This window comes from Zeus faber (genome assembly GCF_960531495.2).
Source record: "Zeus faber genome assembly, chromosome: 14".
Taxonomy (NCBI): Eukaryota; Metazoa; Chordata; class Actinopteri; order Zeiformes; family Zeidae; genus Zeus; species Zeus faber.
Genome location: NC_137200.1, coordinates 19,428,077 through 19,450,378, shown reverse-complemented (window position 1 = coordinate 19,450,378; position 22,302 = coordinate 19,428,077). Strand labels below are relative to the sequence as shown.

The following is a 22,302-nucleotide window of genomic DNA, read 5'->3' as shown; positions in this document are numbered from 1 at the left end:
GCCAGGACGACCATTTTCAAAAATATGCAAAAAAGTGTTTACTTTGAAAATCAGACACTTGCAGTGGTGGTAAATCAGCAGCATGGGAGCCAATACAAATAGTGTACGTTCTACTTTTCTTTCATTCCATTTGTCATAACCAACATATATACTGTTGCATTCATAACATTCCATTAGCGCTGTTGAACTCCATCTTCTAATGTGTCATCCTATGGACATTCAGGGGCAATGAGGATAAAAAAAAACCGACAACATTCATACAATAATTAAATATTCAATATTCAATATTCTTAATAAAAAAAAAAGACCCCAAACACATCTGGGGAACAGCGAGTGTTTACAGTAATTTTTTTTTCCCCCCAATCTTTTCAGAGGCTCGGAGGCGAAGGATCAGATCTGGACGGTCCCGCCCTCGTCCGCTCCGCTGCGTCTCTGCTGAACGGAGCCCAGATGCAGAGCCGATCCCGCTCTGCCGCAGGATCGCGACCTCCTCTTGATTGTTTTGCAACAGTGCAGGGAGACACCCAGCTCCTCCATGACGGCGCTTAAAGACTCAAACTGCCAAAGAGAACAACGGCAACATTAACGGCCCGAGCTTAGCAAACGCGGCGTCTCTATGACCCCGCGTTTGGTTTTGGCGCTCGACAGCGGCTGCGCCGTGACATCCACGCAGAGCCATAGAGAGTCCTTTGGCACGGGGGGCAGGGAGTCGGGGAGGGAAGGAACAGGGCAGTCGGAGGGGGATTGATGATTTCACGAACATGACATCTTTGAGAGTTGAAGGATAACTCCGGTATTTCTTCCACTCTGCGTGGCAGAGCGTCGTGATCGCCCCATTGCGCCCGATCACGTGGGTTTCGCTCCCAATGATCGAAAAAATGATGCGGAGCTGGTACTGTCAGAAAACAAGATGCTTCTGCTCCCATAATGGGCGTGGGAGCATAAGCAGCCAGTCCCTCCTGCTCCACCTGCTTTGCTTGCCGCGCTCCCTCCGCCTCCCGTGCATCCACCTGTTGCGCTCTACTCCTCTATCCAATGGGGGGATTGGAGCTCAACACTCTATTTCTATCTCACTAAGTATGTCTATGTTTGCTGTGCACCTCACCGGGCGTGATGAGCGGTAGAGCCCCGGACGGCCCAAACTCAAACGATGCGAAATAAATAAAGATAATTTTGAAGTAAATCTAAGAGTCGTCCGACAGAAATAAGGTTTAGGTTGGAGAGCACAGAAGTTTTCCCTTTAAGATTGAAGAGTTTCACTCATCATCTACTGTGCAACCTTCCTATGTAGGGAGGGGGGGGTTGCAAATTCAAAACGTCGCTAATCATTGAAACCAACAGAGGAGAAACGTACAGCAGAATCCGCAGACGCTGCGTCACGAAAAAACACATTTCATCGAGCGCCGCGTACACAAGGTTTGTTCCCCCATCTCTTCCCGTGTTGTTTTACTGACTCGGCTGCGTCCGGGGACTTTAAACACCTTCCCTTGCTCCTGTTCCTCGGGCTCCGCGATAAAAGGGTTGTGCCCTCCTTGTGGATTTCCGTGGTTTACTTTCTTCATTTCAGCATGAGCGGCCAGACTTACCTTTGACCTTTAAAAGATCCTGGGAAAAAGACCATGGGCACAAGCCCAAACAACAGCCAGGGTTCACGGCGCATTATTATTAGCTATCAGAACAGAACACCATCCGGTTTTAGTAAAGGGCATAAAACATTCTCACTTTGATCCTGACCTTAGGGTAGAAGTTTTTTTGAACATGCGATGTCATACAGAAAATTGCTCCTGCCAAAAGAAACTCAAAGCTTCTTTCTTCAATGAGCAATAAATTAGGTATTTAAATAGAACACCGTGTCAGCGTGTATACATTGGGTATAGAATATGTTTACAGGGCCAGTGCTGTATCTTATGATGTATGATGTATAAATATAAATATATATATATATATATATATATATATATATATATATATATATATATCAATTCATAACATACAGCACTATCACTGCAATACCACCCATCATTTATTCCCTGTTAAAAGTTGCCTGTAGTTGCCACCTCCCCTCACTGAACACAAAGGATAACCAGTCGTGCGGAAAACACCCATTAAACTTAAACGGTTGGCAATGAAGAAATGAAGAGCAATGGCAAGTTCCAGGCAAAACACACATCCTACTCCAGATCTAAAATGATATTTCCTCTCAAACAGCCTCTTAAACTGCAAAAAAAAAAATGTATTCTGGCTTTTTTTTTTTATTTTCTTCTTCATGTTTTGATTAATCGTTTTGGTCAGGGAGATTACAACTTTCCAGGATAGCAGATACCGCAGACTATATGAGATAAGATAGGGCTTTATTAATCCTGGCGGGATGGGGTCTCAGGTGAACCTATTCTGTACCCAGTATACGTTTCTATCGCTTGTTGAATTTTCTCAGGCCAACAACGGGATGTCTCGGCGGTGACATTGCATGGTAAAATTTGGAAAGCGTTTCCCTATGGATGCGTTGTACCCTCTGAAAGGCCCCGAGCACGGCCGAGTCGGACTGAACCGTGGGACCTTCGTAAAATTTGTTAGGGAGTCAAATTTGAATTTGTTAGACTAGGCTTCATGTCCAAAAAAAAAGGTGCAACCATAAAGAATACGTCATACGTCATATAACATGAGGGGGTATGAGGGGTCGGGTGTTGAAGGTCAAAAGTCACGATCAGCTCAAACGGGTGCAGTTTGTGCCGACGGATTCTCCTCAAGAGTTAGGGAAGGGTTGTGAGAGAGAGAGAGAGAGAAAGCGAAGATCCAGACAAGCGTGTGCGTTACAAACCTAGGGTCTACCCGTGGACCGCGTGCGACTGCATGGCTACTCTATGTCGTCGCCCAGCAGCCGGCCGCTCTCCAGATCAGTGGACAAGGAAGTGCCAGAGGAGGAGGTGGAGCCGCGGCGCTGGAACTGGCGGGACTGCACCCCGTAAAAGAAACAAAACGCCTGACGCAGGCATGCAGAGCGGCGGCGGAGGAGGAAGCAAAAAAAAAACAGAAAAAAAAACACAAAGTCAAGTCAGACACGGCCATGCACGAAAAAGAACAAAAAAATAAATAAAAATAATGCATATCCCGTAAGCTTGTGGATAAAAACAAAAAATGCAAACTGTAACCCAAATCATGTGGATCTTGGAGCCTGATGTCACCATTCACATCCACGCCTCGCCCGAATGTGAGTTTTGTAATATCAACAGTTACATAAATAACCGTTGACCGATGACTTTCCACCCAGGAAGACAGGCTCTTCGGATTTCACAATTTGAGTTCTTCAAATTCCGTAAACGATCACGCAATCACACGGGAAGAGACAGGAAGAGGAAGAAAAAAAGTCACGCAGAGACGACGTCTGCATATTAAAGCCGAGTGACTCGACTCCCTCGCGAAGCCCGTAAAACTCCAAATTGCTTCGCTATCCGTCTATTCTGGATGTCAGATCCAATCGCTCGCGTTGCCAGAACAACACATGCGAGGAAAAAAAAGGGAAAAAATAACTTCAATCAAGCACAACCCCCTACGGCCTGCAAAGCATCTCAAACAGGCAAAAACAAAAACGGAAAACACTTCAATGAAACCTCTTGGAGTAATGCTGATAAAAAAAAAAAAGGAAATTATAATAAATAATAATTAATATGTATGAGTAGCAGTGTTGAAAATCTGAAAAAAAATGTCTGACATTTTTTTTTTGCAATAATAATGTGATTTAACATTCATCTCATCTAAGCAATGCAACCGATTCTATAGTTTTTTTTTTTTGTTTTTTTTTAAATATACTTTATATAACAATACGATGTTAACCGTGGCGCAACCAAAACTGGGTGCAAGGGCACAAAAACCGCCCAAACTTTTCAACTCCGCGCTGCGGTCCCTTCTCAACACCGGGGGGCGTCAGGCGGCGCGTCTCCTCCCGCCCACTCACCTCCTCGATGTCGGCGTTTCGCCGGGCCTTGTAGATAAACTCCCCGATGGCCACAAACACGGAGAGGACCAGCCCCGCGGCCAGGACGATGAAGATCCCCCCGATGTTCTCCACCCCGAGGGCGCTGGCCTCCTTGTTGTCCTCCTCGGGGCAGCCGTTCCCTCGCCACCACTTCTCCTTCATCATGTGGAGCTTCCCTTCCTCCTGCAGCTGGAGGATGGCGATGGTCACCTTGTCCCTGTAGGGAGAACCTGAGGAGGAGGAGGAGAACGGAAGGGGGATCGGTGGGGATTTTGAAGCAGACCTTTCGCGAGACCTCCTGACGTCCGCCGCGCTCTTACCGATGGGCGTGCCCACCCCGTAGCCCTTGGAGTCGATGAGGCCTCCGATCTGGGTGAGGTTGCAGTTCCTTTGGCTGATGTACTCGATGCTGGTGGACTCCATCAGCATGGCGTAGTCGGTGGTGAGCACGCGCGTGATGCCCTCCCTGTTGTTCTTGACCAGCGCCGTGTTCTTTCTGCTGCTCATGAAGGCCCACATCTTCTCATAGGTGGAGATCTTTGATTTCTGGTTGAGGGGTGAGACAGGCGGACGTCAACATCAACGTCAACGTCACGTAAATAGGGTCGATATTGAAGGGGGTCTCCCTTGTCGACGTTGTCGTATTCTTCCGCACGGGCCTTCCGGAAGCGATCAAATTAACGGATAACTCTGGGGACTCTTCGGGAAGCCTCTTAATTTTGAAATGTTTTTTAAATGGATTGAAGGCTGATTTTGTGATGTGATTGACCATGAAATTCCCATTGATGCACTGTGGTCAAGTCCCAACCACTCACCAGCCAAGGAGGCCAAAAAGCCAGCACTCATCAACAAATCCTCCATCTTCTTGGATGTTGGGTAATTACCGTGTGAGACAAGCTACAGGATACAGCATAATTTGTTTTAGAGAGAAGTTCTTGCTTGTGCTGTGAATAGACCCGTCCATATGTGTGTGTGTGTGTGTGTGTGTGTGTGTGTGTGTGTGTGTGTGTGTGTGTGTGTGTGTGTGTGTTTGCACATGCATGCGTTCACACAACCGTATCTGATAACTGTAATTCACATTTTATCAAACAGGTGTGTAGGTTTGAAAGTAGCGATTAAGCGTGTGTGTGTGTTTGTGTGTGTGTGTGTGTGTGTGTGTGTGTGTGTGCGTTCGTGCGCGTGTCTGTGTGTGTGTGTGTGTGTGTGTGTGTGTGCGCACGTGCGTGTGTGTATGTGTGTAAGATTGCGTTCCTCCTTGCTCCGTCTGAGAAAGATGGGACAGCTGTGTTCTAAATCTCCTCCAGCTGATTCAATTTGTTCAGGCCATCAACACTGCCTCTTTCTTCCCATCCAGGCGGCCGTAATCACAAGCAGCAATCTGCGGGGATAAAGGGGGCCACATGGACCCCCCCCCCCCGCCGTGCCAGAGCCGGCACCACGCGGGCGGAGAAGGGCGACCGCGGGGCGGGGGCGGGTGGGGGGACCGCCGGTCGACAGCGACACTCCCTGAAACTTTGAAGTCCTCGTTCTCGAGAGCAAACGGACGAACGAGCCGTGTCCACCCGTCTCCCGTCGCAAATCCATCTCTTGGGCGTCTCTTCCTATCTGTTTGATCTTCCGCCCCACGCCAAACACCCTTCACGCTTCACCGTGCTTCTTTGCACGGTCGGAGAGTTTAGAGTTGGCGCCAAGGTTATTTCAAGGTCGGGCCGGCGCCGGTGGGGAGGAGAAACGGTCGCGGGAGGAACGGCGGGACAGAAAATCTGTAACCCCGAATCGCATCATTCATTTTCAGCGGCCGCCTCCCACGCTCCCTGCCCCTCGCTCGACTTTATATCCGGGCGAGTGGCCATCGTTCCGTTCCCCCTGCTTTGTCAGTCGGTCCGTCCCTTAAACACTCTGTGTCCGTTTTATCGGCCCATCTTATCATGAGGTGGCCAGATCGACAGAGTCGCCCGAGGCGCTGCGCGCGGTGATAAGAGCGACCTTTGGATTTTATTGGAGTGGAGGCGGCAATGAAGCGGATTTTTCAAAGCGGGGGCAGGACAATGACAACGGCAAACACACGGTTTTGTGGTGTTTGTGTTCTCCTCGGACGAGGGAGAAACGAGGATGCAAACAGCCCAGTGAATTCAGGGTGCGCACATAATATTCATAATATTATGTAATATATATATATATAGAGTCATAATATTATTATGACTCAAAGGCTTTTACGGTTCTCGACGACTTACAAAGACTCAAAGACTCGGCGCGCGGTGTGGTGTCGCCCTACGTTTGAGCCGGACGGCCGACGTGGAGACGTACCTTGAAGAACGTCATGGTGGAGCCGTCCCTCACCGCCCCGTACTCGATCCTGGTCTGCTTGGCCAGGTCGTCGGCCGAATCGATGGGCGCGTCCATGCGCTCCACGGTGAGGAAGGCGGCGAGGTTGGCCGTGTAGGAGGAGATGATGATGAGGGTGAAGAACCACCAGATGCCCCCCACGATGCGGGTGGACAGAGCCTTGGGCATCAGCTCAGAGCCTGGACACACGATCGGGTTGGATCGTCAGGTTAAGGTTCCCCAGCGGGAGGGGAGAGCGTTTTTTTTTGTTTTTTTTCTTCGTAGCTTGAGTCGTAGCTTTTAGTGGCTGATTCTCTATTCGTTACGCGGGCTGCGTTTTAAAGGAAAACCGCGCCGCGTTCCCATCTGTGTTGACTCCAGGATTAACAGCTTCATTTGGCTTCATCTGTACTCGTGTTTCTTACCTACCTCCGTTATTGCCGGCGCAACTCATTCATATGCGGTCATTGAAATGCAGACGCAAATCAAGCAAAGTTTGTTTTTTGTCTTCAAAACACCCCGAGGAGGAGACGGGACGGGAAAGTTTGGGTTATTTTTTAACTAGGTGTTCTGTGCAGTACAGTAAAGAATGAGAATGTCTCTTTAATAAATTAGGAACTTTAACGCCGGCACTGGATGGTGGTGAAAAACGTAGGTCTTAGTCAAAGTGCTATAAACAGAGTAGTAGTAAGCGTACTATTTATGTGTGTGTGTGTGCTCTGGATAATAACACAGAGTAAAAAGTGATAACAGCTCTATAATCCTTCAAAGCTACGTCAACAAGCCCATTCCAAACAGATTTATCTTAATAGCCGGATTTTCTCCCCAGTCTGAACAGTGTCTATGCCAAAACTAGGTGATAAATAGTGAAAAACTGCACAGTATATACAGTATATAGCGCATATCGATACTTATATATGGAAAAGTAGTATGGGTAAAGAGATATGAATGGCATAATAACACAAAGACAAAAAGTTGAAAGAATAGACATAGATACTGATGACAGGCAGACAGAGACTGAGGCAGTGAATGTGACTTATTTCACATGTTTTTCAAACAGACAGACAGAGACAGAAAACAGACAAGATGGGAAAAAAGCGACACCTAATGTCATAAAACATATGGAATTGAAAAACAAAGGTCAAAGTGAAGTAGCCTCCGTGGGTGTCTTTTCTGGGCGGAGGTTTTTGGGGAGGAGAAAAAAATAGTATCATGAAAATATAATGGAAAGGATACATACCACGGGGTTACATTTCGGGGTTACCGTGCTTCTGGAACATTGGTAGCCATTTTAAAAAATTCACCGTTTGGCGGCGGCAAATGCTTAAACTGTGCTTTTTCGTGCAAAAAGGACGGAATCTGTGGGGGTTGTTTAAACTGCCATGTACGCAATGTAGCAGTTACCTTCAGACACATCAGCCCACAGAATGCTCAAGGCCACCGTAAACTCCTCCCAAAAATACCACCAGAGAGCTGGTCCATGACCCTTCATCTCTCTCACGCATACAATAAAACCTGCCAAAGCTTAAAGTTGTGGAATTATCATTTGGCAAAATTACCGGAAAAACAAGAAAATACGAAACCATTGATCAAGGACGTTGGAGATTACTTGTGAATATATAATATATGTTATATATGAATAAAAATATATGACATTTGGAGCCAATGGCAGGTTTTGTGGTATCAGTAGTCCCTACTGCGGTACAGAGAGTTTAGCGGGCGGCCCTTAAAAAGGGGCCCAGTGGCCCTAGCAGCCTGCGGGGTGGGTGATCCCTGAACCGTGACCTGAATACCTTGCCGCATGAGAGCTCCAACGCCAAACCAGAAACTATTGAGCAAAGTGAAATTGTTCTCTATTAGAGTTGAAGATGGGTTGCATGGATGTGGGTTGTACCATTCGTACGGCGTAAACCTGAAGAACAGCAGGAGAAAAGAGAGAAGAGAAGACAGGGAAGTGACAAGGGAGAGGTCAGTGGATTTGTTTGTTTTTTTTGCACAACAGACACAAAGCCTTTCCCGAGATTCGACACAATTTTCTACTTCCCCGACAAAACCACGACAGCGTTGATTTAACGGGACCTTGTGATCGGAACTTGCACTTTGATGCCAAGACCAAATTCCAATTCTCTCTCGCCGGCTTCGTTTTGAAAATCCGTCCAGAGATTTTAAACACTGGCCCTACATGGGAAGGATATTTAGCGGCCGTTCTGTCTTCTAAAAGCAAACGGAGCACAGTTTACGGAGCACAGTTCTGTCAGACAACTCGACGGCGCCACATGCTTCCACGCCGTTATGGGCCATCCTGCTGAGGCAGCCGGTTACTCCCGCTTTTTAAATGGTAAACAGGATAAGTCTTGCCTTAATATTTTTTCTTGCTTTAAGATATTCCATTTCCTCGGCTTTGCGGTTCCTGTTTTCTAATTCACAGGGATGATCAGAAGATGTGACCTGGTCGTATAGCGCTGAGCTGCCGCTGTCCTCATCCTCATTACATCCCAATACTCCTCTGCACACACACACACACACACACACACACACACACACACACACACACACGCACACACACGCGCGCACACACACACACGCGCGCTTCAATCCCGTTCTTACATGCGGCGCTAATCCGCTCTCATCCAGCCGCTCCTCTTACCTGGCAATGACAAACAGCACACAGCTGACTCCTGTGCAGGCCAGCAGCACATACATCCAGATGTCGGGAGAGAGGGGATTAAGGAAGGAGAAGACCCCCGGGTTGGTGCCGTTGGGCTTGCGGTACAGGATGCTGATGCCCAGCGTCATGAAGGGCTTGGAGAAGTCGATGACCTTCTCCCGGACGTAGGTGATGGTCAGGGGAGCCACGGCGAGGTCCGCAATCTGGAAACCAGGAGGATGGGGAGACGATATTGGGCGTTTTCCTTTCAGTTTTCAACCACTGTGGCACTTTTTTCAAATTCCTCTTAAAACAGTTTAAATAAATAATGGATCTAGACATTGTCTTGCAAGATCAAAATTGCAAGGCTTCATCTAATTCATCTCATTCATCAGTTCCAGGCAGAATAGTTCATTAGAACCGGCTCAAGTTTCCTACTGAAAGTGAGAACTATTAGGAGTGATGAAAGGTTAAACTTTTTTTTAAGAGATCCTTGAAGTCGTGACAATTCACTCAGTAAAGAGTAAATCATTTTCCGACTTTTCAATTAATTTGGTTCAGTTGGTGTAACATACGGTGAGCAAGGGAGCGCTTCCTGGACAAAAAATCTGAGTCAGAAGAGTCGGTTTGGCTCTGCGTTGTGAGTGGAATTTTCACAAAATTCTGTCAAAACGATTTATTTCTAAGTTATGAAAAGAGTAAATCAGTCGCATTCAATGTGAACTGCGCCAAAAGCCTTGGACTTTAATTTAGACCTCAGTAATAAGTTATGCGTCATTAACTACCAGTAGGCCATAATAATAGCCATGGTTCTATGGGTTTGTGACATTTTCTATGGTTAACAGGATAGTGGTATAGTGCCGTGGGATTATTTCATTGTAAGAAATAGACAGACAGACAGACAGATAGGTGGTAGATAAATAGATAGATAGATAGATAGATAGAAACATTACATCAAAACACTAGGCAAAAAAATAAATAAAATAGATACAAATGTAATATCCAATAAATATAAAACAAGTCCTTTTTTTTTATGTAGCAATATACAATAAACCTAAAAAATTACAATAAAGAATAAACCTCTGTATCAACAATTTACACTCATTCGCATATATACATACATATAACACAACATCTGTACATATTGTCTGTACAAGGGTAGAAGAAAATGGTTAAATAAAACATAATATATACAGCGTTTTAAAAGATGAACCCTGAACACCGAGATAAAGGCGAGTATAGTCTCGTGTCCGTTCACATTTGGATGTTTCAGAGCAGGCTGCAGTCCTCCCTGAAGCAGACGCCCTAAAATCCTATCATTCACGGTGCACCACTCACTGCTTATTAGAGAGACTGCATCGGAGGAAGCAAACACTTGGCTGAAGCACATCCAGGGCTGGTTGGCTTGACCTCGTCTTCCGCTCATGAGAAGGCTTTTTGCTTCAATTGTGATGATGAATAGCAATTTACTCTATTTAAAGCTATGACCAATTAGAAAGAGAAAGGTCCCCTGAGTACAGAATTATGTGATAGACCTGATTTGGAAGAGAATCTTTTGGAGTCTAACCACGGCATCGGAAACCTTTGACAACCTGGGTCAACTCACATGGTCGATGAGCTCGCGGACCATCCCGTTCCACTCTCCCTTGTCGTTCTGGGCTCCGTACTTTCCATCGGTCACCAGTTTGACCTCGTACGTGAAGCCCAAGATGTTGGAGAGTTCCTTCAGCAGGTCCAGGCAGTAGCCCTCGAAACGGTCGTTGCCAACCAGCTCCTTCTCTGACTTCTTCTGCATCACGTAAGGGTTTTCCTGAACACAAACAGAACAGATTTTGATTCACATTCAAGATTCACTTCATTTGTTTTATTTTTGTTCCTTCCCTCTAGTCACGAAATTTGTATATGCAGATCAAACAGTGAGTGAGAATACATGGATTTTTTTAAATACTATTTTGAGTATCAATCAGAACAGAATCCTTTGAATTATCCTAAACAGTATGCTATTCCCAGATAAAATAAGCTAAGGTAAGATAAGATAAGGTCAGGTAAGAAGAGATACAATAAGAAAAGATAAGATAAGGTAAGACAAGATAAAGTAAGATAAGATAAAGGTAAGATGAGATAAGGAAAGACAAGATAAGGTAGGATAAGATACGACTTTAACAGGGTGATTCAGGTGTTACAACAGTAAAGTAAAGTACAACTATGTGCACTGTTTATGGAACATAGTCATATAAAATATTCATGAAAATCCAACCCTCTATAATTATTGTGTAATTGAAATTCTCTGTAGTGTGGGGGTGGTGTGGATTAAGCAGCCACACCTGTCTTGGATCTAGGCAATTGGGCCCGGGATCAGGGTGGCTGTACGCCTGTTGCTTGTCAGAGCAATCAATGAACAACAGGTGAATCCCCCATGCCCACAAACACACAGGTGGAGCCTCTGTCATGACATGTGTCCATCTGCTCCCTGCTTTTTACATCTTACCACACTCTTCAATAAACTGGTGTGTTTGCAACATCTCTGCTTGTGTCTCTTTTCAGGTGCCACTGTGGTAGTTTCACCACCCGAGTGGCGTTTCCAGAGCCCTCCGACACAGAGACAAAGGCGATGAGGTTGAAAAGTTCCCGGTTAATGTAAAGTGGGCAAGATGGAACAGGCCCGGAGCAGATGTAAAGGGCTCCTCCAGTGTGTGTAGGGATGGGGTTTTACCTGTTGCTCGTTGATTGCTCTTACGAACAACAGGTGTACAGCCACCCTGGTCCAGGGCCCAATTACTTAGACCCAAGTAAGGTGTGGCTGCTTAAACACACCAATGCCACACCACACTCTCCACCTTGCACAAGTCAGCTCCTGAATCATAATCGTCCTTGGTCCTTACCAGTATGGTGGTGACGATGAGCGTCCTGTTGGCGAGGGAGTCCGTCACGTTGTTGTTGTTGTCGCGGTTGAACTTCTCCGTCAGCTTCAGCCCATTGTAGGAGTTCCATACGGCGATCTGCAAATGCCAGGACAGGGCGAGGTTTGGAGGAATTATCCGCCAACGTGTTGGCGGTTGTCATGGTCACCGTGTATGACAAGTGTAGGGTCAGAAGGGTACAGAGGGGATGAGGTGAAAGGGGAGGGGTTCTAGTCGTCTAGGACTTTGGATATGTTTAAGTCATTAATTATGTTGGATCATCAAGAAAGAAGCATTCGTTAACAGCAATACAATACTTGTACCCATGTTTTGGGTAAAATGTTGGTACTTCCCACTGTTTGGTTATGTGGTTATGTGTGAATAGTTTCACAAGGTGTTGAAACACACTATCAAAAGTACATGATTTACATTATTTTCAGAAAAGGGACGATAGGGTTCTACCTATCCAGAGAGATAACGTATTATGAGCTCTGCAGCCCTTATCTTCTGTCTTTCAGCCATTGCCGGCCAAATAGAAAATGAAATGTGCTTACAATACTTAAATGGCTGCAAAAATTCTCTCATATCTAAGAGACTACCGGGATTTAGAGTTCATACATTTTCTACCATTCCCAGAAACCTTAGATGAACATTTATTGAATCATATATCATTATCACATACACAATCATATATGCATGAGGAATCAAAGATAACTCTGTTTTAGTCTGTTACACTGAGTCATGGCCTGGAAAAGTTTTCTTGAGGTCCTTGTGGCTTTTTTAAGATAATCAGCGACATTATTATTTTCTTTGCACAAAAGTTTAAAAAGTAGTCATTATGAGGCATAGCTTTCAACTCCACGGCGCCGCGCGATTCCATGCCCTTATGGGCCGGCCTATTTAGGCAGCCAGTCCCTCCTGCCCTACCTGCTTTGTTGCCTGCTTTCTGCGTCGCTGCGCTCCCTCCACCTCCCCTGCATCCACCTTTTGGGTTCTACTCTCCTACCAGATGTGGGGATTCAAGCTCAGCACTCCGATATTTCTAGCTCACTAAGAATGTCAATGTTTGCTGTACACCTCGCCAGGAGTGATGAACAGGAGAGCTCAGACGCCCAAACTCAAACGACGCAGAATAAATTAATATAATTTAAGTAAATCTAAGAGTTTGTCGGTCTGTCAGAACTACAGTTTAATTACTGAATTTAGCTGAAAAGGGTGGCAAAATAGAGAATAAATATGATCTATGATAACAAAATGGCAGATTGGGTAGTCAACTTTATAGGCACTAAGACCATTTATGATTCAAATTTACTGCATCTGTCAGAGCATCTCCCGACATGGAAAGCCTGCCAAAAAATAGATGGTAATTCTGGGGGAAAATCCAGCTAACTGTGACTCCCACGCCACCATCTCAAGAATTTCAAGGAATTTACATTCTGAAAATGTCAGTCTGAGAGAGTTCAGGAGAAGTGGGAGAAGTGCCACATCCAGCAAAGTCGATAAGTTGAAATAAATCCATGTTGAGCGGTGAATGAGACTTTATCTGCTCAGTGGGGGGGACCTTAAGAACTAAACATAGCTCAATCGCTGAACAACAGCATGGTATGGTAATAGAAGAAAAGTCTCTATGCCATTTTTATTAGTAATGCCGCAATACTGAATCTTGTACTTACTGTAGACTAACTGCTACTTGCCCATATCGGGCTCACTAGTCACTAGTTAGCATAGTGCTACTTGTTAGCATAGTGCTACATCATGCAACCTTTCTCCACTGTACTGTTTTTTTGCTGCTGTCACGCCAAATTGTCTTATATTATTGTGGTGTGGGAGTGGTGTGGGATCAGCCGCCACACCTGTCTTTGCTCCAGGTAACCATGCCCGGGATCGGGGGTGGCTGTACGCCTGTTGCTCATCAGAGCAACCAACGAGCAACAGGTAAAACCCCCATCCCCACACACACATGAGGAGAGCCTCTGTCGTGACATGTGTCCACCTGCTCCCAAGCTGTTAAATCCTGCCCGCTCTCTACAATAAACCGGCAACATGTTTGCAACATCTCTTCCTATGTCTCTTGTGTTGGAGGGGAGCCGGAAACGCCACTCAGGTGGTGTGCGGCAGGCGGGACTGCCACAATTATCTTGTCTTATCCGAAAGGTTCTTTAAAGCTTCTGATCTTAAATATTGTTTTTTATCGTTTGCTACATCTTGACGGCGCCAGAGTGCTGGACAGAAAGCTTGGAACGCAAGGACAGGAAAACAAGGAATGTGGGAGTTCACAACGTTCAGTCACAACTTTACATGAAAAGCAGTCAGGAGGAAACAACTAAGGTTGAGTCGGAGAAGGAGAAGAAGGGAGACCGCATTGACGGCGACCATTAGGTTTCGGGTGGAAATAAAAAGGGCGAGGCAAACCACAAAAGCTCGGATCGGAACAAGCGTGAGCACAAACCTTGATCCACCTCTTATTAAGGCGGCTCCCGCCCTCCACAAAGCCCTTTTGTTTTTTAAAGAGGGCGGGGAAGAAGCATCGAGAAAAAGCGTCGGGCGGATGAAAAAAAAAAAAAAATGTCGTTGTTAGTGTCATGTATCAAACAATCGCACGCATACGAACACGCAGCGGCCATGTGCGAAAACGGCCGGAAAGCGGCAAAACCGCGTCCGTACGCACCCGACTGGTCCCGTCCTCTTTGAGACTGATGATGTCCAGATCAAACTCTTTCCTCAGGCCGTCCGTCTTGTTGAGGACGATGCGCCCGGTCAGGCCGGCCCACTGCGCCTGAGGAGCGGCGACGCAAAGGAAAGGATTTGTGAGGGATTACGGCCGAGAAGCGAGAGGCGGAAGTACGGCTTCCGAAACGGGTGAAGAGAAGAGAGGAGTTCTGCTTGAAGTGAGAAGAAGGAGTGCTGGCTGTCCAATACGGAGTACATTTCGCCCTAACAACACTAATACTGATCGGTGAGTCTAACCGGTTGATGGACAGACAGACTGCCCGAGTCATGGGGAAATGAAAACCACGTGTATATGTTGACATTTCAAAAACCACAATGTGCCAACGTTTATTGATCTATTACTATATTGTATTATATAATACAGCATAACCAAATGCCATGGGGGGGGGGTTGCCCAATCAAAGCCCCACAAGCCCTGCAAAAGCACAGAAAATGTGTGATTGGGACAACGGGGTGAACCGGATATCTACTCCAGCTCCGACTGTAGCTGTAGCTCTATTTTAATTATCTGATAATAGTTTATTTAATAAGCAATGGCTATAATAAAGACCATGTCATTTCAGTCAGCCGAATTTGTTCCCCTATTTTCAACTGAATTTTATCTCTGACTGAAAGTTCCCGAGGGACAGCCAGACAGTGATATGTATTTGTAATACTCTGTGGAAAGAGAGAGAGAGGGGGAACCGATAATAAGGCAAAAGGGATTGCAGGCGACTGATAAAGGAGTTTGCAGATACAATACACTCACGCATCAAATTCACATTCACAGAGTAAAAGTTATGAGGCTATATTAGCGACACACCACTGTCCTGTTAACCACTGAAAACGCCAGAAACACGTCACACTGTGGTCATTATTATGGCCCACTAGGTAGAGAGGCAAGACTCGCGAGCGATTTGTTCATAGCGAAAAATTATTTTGAATAACTCGGGAGTCGGGAGCCACCGCGGTAAAAGAGTGGGCGAGGGACTCAAAATAATGAACTCGTTCATCGTTCATCGGAATTCGTCTTTCGCTGGGCGTGCGTTAAACCAACTGAATCAAATGAAAAAGGAGCCCGAACATCGGGAAAAAAGAATCTCTTTTTACCGGGTGACTGGCCAAGAACCGAATCTCAAAAATAGTCTAACCTTTGGCAACCTTGTCTAGTGGCGAAACACCTTCTGAGTGAATCTTGTTCTGATGAACACAGAGCTGCTATTCCGGCTGGAACTGGTGAATTCCATGAATGAGTGCAGTCCCGCAATTTCGATCCGGCAACACCAAAGCTCATTTCAATCTTTTAGACATTTTTTAAGGGGAATTTGAAAAAAATAAAAAACACTGATACAGAGGACGCTTGACAGAGAATAATGATAGCGCAGGGAGTACGGCAGTGTGTGTGTGTGTGTGTGTGTGTGCGTGTGCGTGTGTGCGCGCGTGTGTGTGACCTCTTTGAACAGGTTCATGAAGCGCGGGCCAAAGCGCCAGGGCTTGTGGCGGTGGCACTGCAGCGAGCTGACCGTCATCTGCGTGGCGCGCTGGGACGCCACGGCGACCATGAACACGGCGTCGTACATCAGCGCTGCGTCCGTCTGCGGATAGAGGAGGAGGGGGTCTGACCACGCGGCGGCGCCACGCCCCTTTACTGTATATAAGGTGCAAAACTCATTACATTCTCATTACTTTATTATTATTATTGCCTATTGCTTCTGTTACACTGCAGTCTGTCTATATGTCTGTCTGTCTGTCAGTCAGTCCAGCTGTCCAACCCAGTGGAAGGGTTGAGGATGATTATAATAATAATTTAAAAATAAATAATAATACAGTATCTATCTGTCTGTCTGTCTGTCTGTCTGTCTGTCTGTCTGTCTATCTATCTATCTATCTAACAGAGTTGATAGTCTGTGATATGAGCCTGGTGCGTGTGGAGAACCCAAGCAATAGATGTAAAAACATAGCAACGTAGATATAGATATAGCAATAAAGCTTCATCGGACAGCTAAACCATGCCCTTCGGAGGTATTTGCAGTGGAACAGTAAAGAATCGAATATAAAGAAAAACACATTTGATATAACCTACTGAAAAAAGTATTTACACACATCGAGAGAATTTTCTCTCGAGATGTTGACCGTTTTAGAGCTTTCAGAACTCATACGCCCTCTAAGTGTGTGACAATTCCGGAAGAGCCAAGGTGTAAAAATGTAAATGCAGAGTCACTTACGGTCATGACTCCGTCCAGGAGGCCGCTCTCCTGCTTGGGGCCCTGCAGCCTCTCCAGGGCCCACTTGTCCATGGTGGAGGCCACCCAGGGGTCGCCGATGTTCAGCAGCCTGAAGCCGGTCATGTTCACCCCGCTGTAGCGGTATGGCTCCAGGTCCAGAGCGAACAGATCCTGGGGCGCGAAGGAGCGGCGGAGTGTGAGAGCCGTACAGTGCCAGATACCTGCATTCATTTTAATTCCCTACGTGAAAGTCTTTGATAAGGTCTTCATAGTTCACGGATTTTAGGTTTATATTTAATGTTTAATGTCAATAGGTTTATTGTACATTTACTGTTCATTGTTTATCTTTAGGAACATTTTTCTGGTTCATTGTTCATTTTATTATATTATTGTCCATGGAAATGTATCTATCTTCAAGTTAGTGTCTAGGTTTATTGTATATATATATGTATATATGTATATATGTATATATATGTTTTTCTTGCTTATTCTTTGGTAATTATTATTCATTTTTTGTTGCTTTTTAGGTCATATTTATTGTTTACCATTAGAATTATTGTACATTTTCAGCTTTTTCCATCCTCCAGTTCAGTTTGAGTTTTATTATATATTGCCATTTTCTTTCTCTATCTTCTTTTATATTTTTATCTACCCATCTACCGATCTATCTATCAATCTATCTATCTATCTATCTGTCTGTCTGTCTGTCTGTCTGCCTGTCTGTCTGCCTGCCTGCCTGCCTGCCTATCTATCTATCTATCTATCTATCTATCTATCTATCTATCTATCTATCTATCTATCTAATTATTCTCAGTCTAGAATAATCAAAACAAACTGTGGTTGTTGCAGAGTTTTAGATCTTGGAACTCACCAACGTTGTGAAAAAGTAATGGTAGTACTCTGTCATCATGCCCATTGAAGACAGCTGTGGAAGAGATAGCAGAAAAAAATTATCATTTTAATACATATTTATATAATAGTATTACAATCCTATATGCAAATATGTGTATTTGGGTCCGAGAGTGCATAAACTTAATTTCACATGATGTTTCAGTGAACTCGGTCTATGCTTCGTCTTCAGCTTACTGGAGAGATTTCAGGTCAGTATATGAACTTCGTTCAAATGAATCAAATCAAATGAATAATAAATGATCTAGGACATTTAAATAAAGTATTTTCCACATCCATTACAACAGAATCAATATTAGAGTGGTAGATAAAACGATGGGATGGACAAATATATTGCTCAAACTCTTATTTCACCTGCTTACTCTGACAGCATATGTTGATGTCCTCCCATGAGAAATACATTAGTGATTTAGCGGCACTTAAGCAGCTGAAAATAACTAATGTAACCAAACGAGCCCGTGTGCCAACAATCACGAGTGCCTCAATTTCTAAAAAAGGATGGTAATGGAATGGAGTGGAAAATAAATTTATACAAAAACAAACCTTGCTAAATGTTTTCTTAAATGTAAGTGGAAGGGTTGAGGATAAAAATAATAATAATAATAAAAATAATTTAAAAAGTAATAATAATACAGTCTGTCTGTCTGTCTGTCTGTCTGTCTGTCTGTCTGTCTGTCTGTCTATCTATCAATCAATCTATCCGTCTATCCGTCTGTCTGTCTGTCTGTCTGTCTGTCTGTCTGTCTGTCGATCAATCTATTTATCTGTCTGTCTGTCTGTCTGTCTGTCTGTCTATCTATCTATCTATCTATCTATCTATCTATCTATCTATCTATCTATCTATCTATCTATCAGCAGTATAATCCCCTGTATGTTCAAGTCTAAAGGCTGGCATTAAATCTTAATTGGATTATCATTATCCATTGGTCTGAAATGTAAGAGCTTGATCCGTCTCCCTAATCCGTGAGTGCAGACCTGCTTGAGGAGCTCGGACGCCATGCGGTAGGAGCAGTCGAAGAGGACAAAGAACTCCTTGTCCTTCTTCAGCTCCTTGAGCAGCGGCCGGGCGTCCTGGTTGCCCGGCGTCAGCTGGCGGATCTTGATCTTCAGGTTAAACTTCGCCGGAGCCTTGATCAACTCCTGCAGCCGCATCAGGCCTGGCAGAAAACACACCTCAAATGAACGTGATGACATTCATATTATTATTATTAAGGACATAAAATATAGTATAGGGACTGTGGTGTGGGGGTGGAGTGGTTTAAGCAGACATACCTGTCTTGGATCTAGGTAATTGGGCCCGAGTTCAGAGGTGGCTGTACGCCTGTTGCTCGTTAGAGCAATCAACGGGGAACAGGTAAATCACCCATCCCCACACACACACACACACACACATACACACAGAGGTAGAGCCTCTGTCATGACAATGTTCCACCTGCTGCCGGCTTATTACATCTTGCCCACTCTCTACAATAAAGTGGTTTGTTTGCAATATCTCTGCTGTGTCGGAGGGCCCTATAAACGCCACGCAGGTGGCGTTTGGCAGGGGGATCTGCCACAATGGCACCTAACGGCACCTGAACACGGATTCTCCGGCACGGGGAGGAAGGGACGCAGAAGGGCCGTCCGAAGATGCACTGAAGCCACCAGCAGGTCAACGGCAGCAACAGCACCAGCCCTGTCCCAACTGGAAGAAGCAGCACCCATGGTGTCCCGCGGCGGACCAGGGGAGAAGCAGTCGCATCAGCCACCATGGGTGACTGGCTGCAGCTAGCTACTTCGCCCAGCAGCCAGTGCCGGGACCATGCAGCAGCCCAGCAGCCAGGGAACCCCTCTAAGCAGACCCCTAACAGCCAAGCCGGCTACACCACCAACAGCCAGCACAGCAGCCCGAGGCCCCACGCTCCAGAAAAGAGGAGGGGAGTCTGTCGTCGCCCTGGGGGAGGGTGTTCCATATATGTTCCATAATATAGAGACATATAATACTGGGATATAAAAGGACATATAAAAAACATTATATAGGGACATATAAGGACATAATGTAATATAGGGCCATATATGGAATATGTATGTAAGGAATTAATATTGAAATTAATAAATATATTGACCTGATACCCACTCAATCCTCTTTTCACTTGTTTATGCCTACTTAAGTGAAAGCCAAAAATATATTTCTTCATACTTTAAGTATATTTTTGGTATATAAAGTGTATTAAAAGCATTTCTACCCAAGTGTTTTTGGCACTTGATATTTACTTTATGTACTAATTTAAAGTACAGTTTTAGTGTACAATTACTACTATGCTGTAAGTGTAGTGAAAATACACTTACAGCATAAAAATTATATTGAAACATGGAACTAACGTAAGCTTAACTAGTATACTTGTTAAAAGTGTGTTATTTGGGTCTTCAAAAGTAACCAAAAAAACATGAAAATATATTTTCTAATATATTTAAACAAATCTTGAGTACAACTTCTAACACACTAAGTACAACTTGGTGGTTTCAATTGAACACAACTTTTGTACAGTTATTGTCAATACATCAAAAGTATAGTGAGTGGACTAAGTATACTTTGAAATAACACACTCTTATTTTACTCTCCACTTACTGCTTACTTTCACTACGCTAACACAGAATTGTGTGAGAAAATCAAATTAAAATCAAACGTCTCATCCTGGCTGGGTCTCATCTCCTGGGACAGGGATGTTCAGTGGTTATTTTACATTTTTACATATTTTTTCTGCCTATTTATAATATACTTAATCATAATTTGACAAATTATTAAAACTTGAGAAAAAAAACACGTTTCACCACTACTTCTCCACAATCTCTCTTTGATTCCTGACCTATTTTTTTTATGAAAAGACCTCTGACGAACAGTTAATTTTATTTGCTTTGGGGAGCATATATGCATCTAGATTTGTGTGAGCTTAGAAATCATTCATTCATTCAACCTTTCTTTAAATTCTCAGGAGACAATTGAGGGTAGCCCTCATTTTCAATGATGCAGAGATTATATTAGGCAGCAATAAATAAATAAAACAATGAAATACAGACAAAACGCAGAAAAAAAACAATCAACACATTAACAAATTGAGGCGGGGAGGTTTTTGATCATGGTTTTAAATTGTCCATAAGTTAGTACAGCATTTATTTTGAGGGTGTTGAAGATCATTCTAAGAAGCTGGAGCAAGGCTGACTTTCTAAGTTCAGACTGTGCAAAGCTAGTCATTTAAGTGGGTTAGATAACATCCATAGATCCAATCCAGAATCATTGTGATACGAGGTGGTAATTTTCCAGTAATGGCCTTAAAGATAAACAGATACCAATGTTTATTATGGCTCTCTGTCAGAGAAGACGAACCCACTTTATCATATAGGATGCAATCGTGAGCATAATATCTATCATCAGCAATAAATCTGAGGGCAGAATGATAGACCGTGTCTAGGGGTTTAAGAGTGGAAGGAGCAGCATTTTCTATAAATTACATCTCCATAATCCATAAACTGCTTCAACAATCCTTTCCCTACTTATGATAGGGAAGCTGGTTCTGTTTCGGAAAAAGAAACGAAAAAAAGTTTTTTGTCGCAGTTTGCTGGCAAGATTGTCCACTTGGTATTTAAAAGTAAATTTCTCATCAATCCAGATACCACGATATTTAAATTCAGTGACTCTCTCAATGTTAAACCCATTAACAGTGGATATATGCAAACTATAACAATCAATATTTTAGACAGCATGAATTTTGTTTTATTTCCATTAAGTACCAGTTGAACATGAATGAGAGCTTCCTGAAGAGCATCAAAGGAAAGTTGCAGGTTCCCAGTTGTACAGAATCAGCAATACAATACACAATAGTGTCATCAGCATGAAGATGGACTTGACAACCACTCAATGAAGAGACAATATCATTAATATAAATGGTGAAGAGGACAGGACCCAAAATGTAACTTTGCGGAACACCCTTTGTTACTGGCAAATACTCAGACTGGCCACTTCCAGACGTCACCCACTGACTCCTCTCAAACAAATAATTCTGAAACCAGTTGCAAGCCTTTCTATCCAAACCAATACTACATAATCATTGTAAGAGCATAGGATGATCAACTGTATCAAATGCTTTTGACAGATCCACAAAAATGGCAGCACAGTGTTTCTTTTTGTCTAAAGCAGATACTATATTTTTTGTAACTAATGTAATAGCTGAAATAGGGCTGTGTTTAGCTCTCAAACCAGATTGATGCAGACAAAATACTGAGTGACTTGAAAGTAAAGGCTTTAGTTGGTGGTTTACCAAAGATTCCATGATTTTTGCTGAGCGGGGGTATTTCGGAGATTAAACGGTAATTATTTAAATCAGCTCCATCACCTCCTTTACGTCAAGGAATCACATGGACCGATTTCCAAACACAATGAAATCTGCCAGTTGAGATAGAAAGTTTAAATATATGCATTAATTGCTCTGTGATAACTGAGGCAGGCAGTTTTGGAAAATAAATATTCAATTCATCCTCTCCAGTTGAACTGGTATCAATGGCTTGCAATGCTTCAAGAACATCATTGGGAGAGAAGGGTTGAAAGGTGAAGTGAGAAACATGGTTCGTGGTGCACAC

The 22,302-nt window shown here is 44.1% G+C and overlaps 1 protein-coding gene across 1 annotated transcript in view; it reads right to left on the bottom strand.

The window, feature by feature from the left end:
* Positions 1-376: 376 nt before the first annotated feature.
* LOC307240590 (glutamate receptor ionotropic, kainate 1-like) overlaps positions 377-22,302 on the bottom strand; it is a gene marked incomplete at its 5' end in the record, with an annotated part of 33,105 nt that continues 11,179 nt past the window's right edge. Inside the window, 13 exons of the mRNA XM_080014415.1 lie at positions 377-558; positions 3,953-4,203; positions 4,294-4,519; positions 6,281-6,498; positions 8,092-8,210; positions 8,946-9,169; positions 10,552-10,755; positions 11,828-11,944; positions 14,514-14,621; positions 16,006-16,149; positions 16,780-16,950; positions 17,651-17,704; positions 18,664-18,845. Of these exons, the coding sequence (XP_079870541.1) occupies positions 391-558; positions 3,953-4,203; positions 4,294-4,519; positions 6,281-6,498; positions 8,092-8,210; positions 8,946-9,169; positions 10,552-10,755; positions 11,828-11,944; positions 14,514-14,621; positions 16,006-16,149; positions 16,780-16,950; positions 17,651-17,704; positions 18,664-18,845 (2,186 nt within the window). The 3' untranslated portion in view covers positions 377-390. The remainder of the gene's footprint in view (positions 559-3,952; positions 4,204-4,293; positions 4,520-6,280; positions 6,499-8,091; positions 8,211-8,945; positions 9,170-10,551; positions 10,756-11,827; positions 11,945-14,513; positions 14,622-16,005; positions 16,150-16,779; positions 16,951-17,650; positions 17,705-18,663; positions 18,846-22,302) is intronic.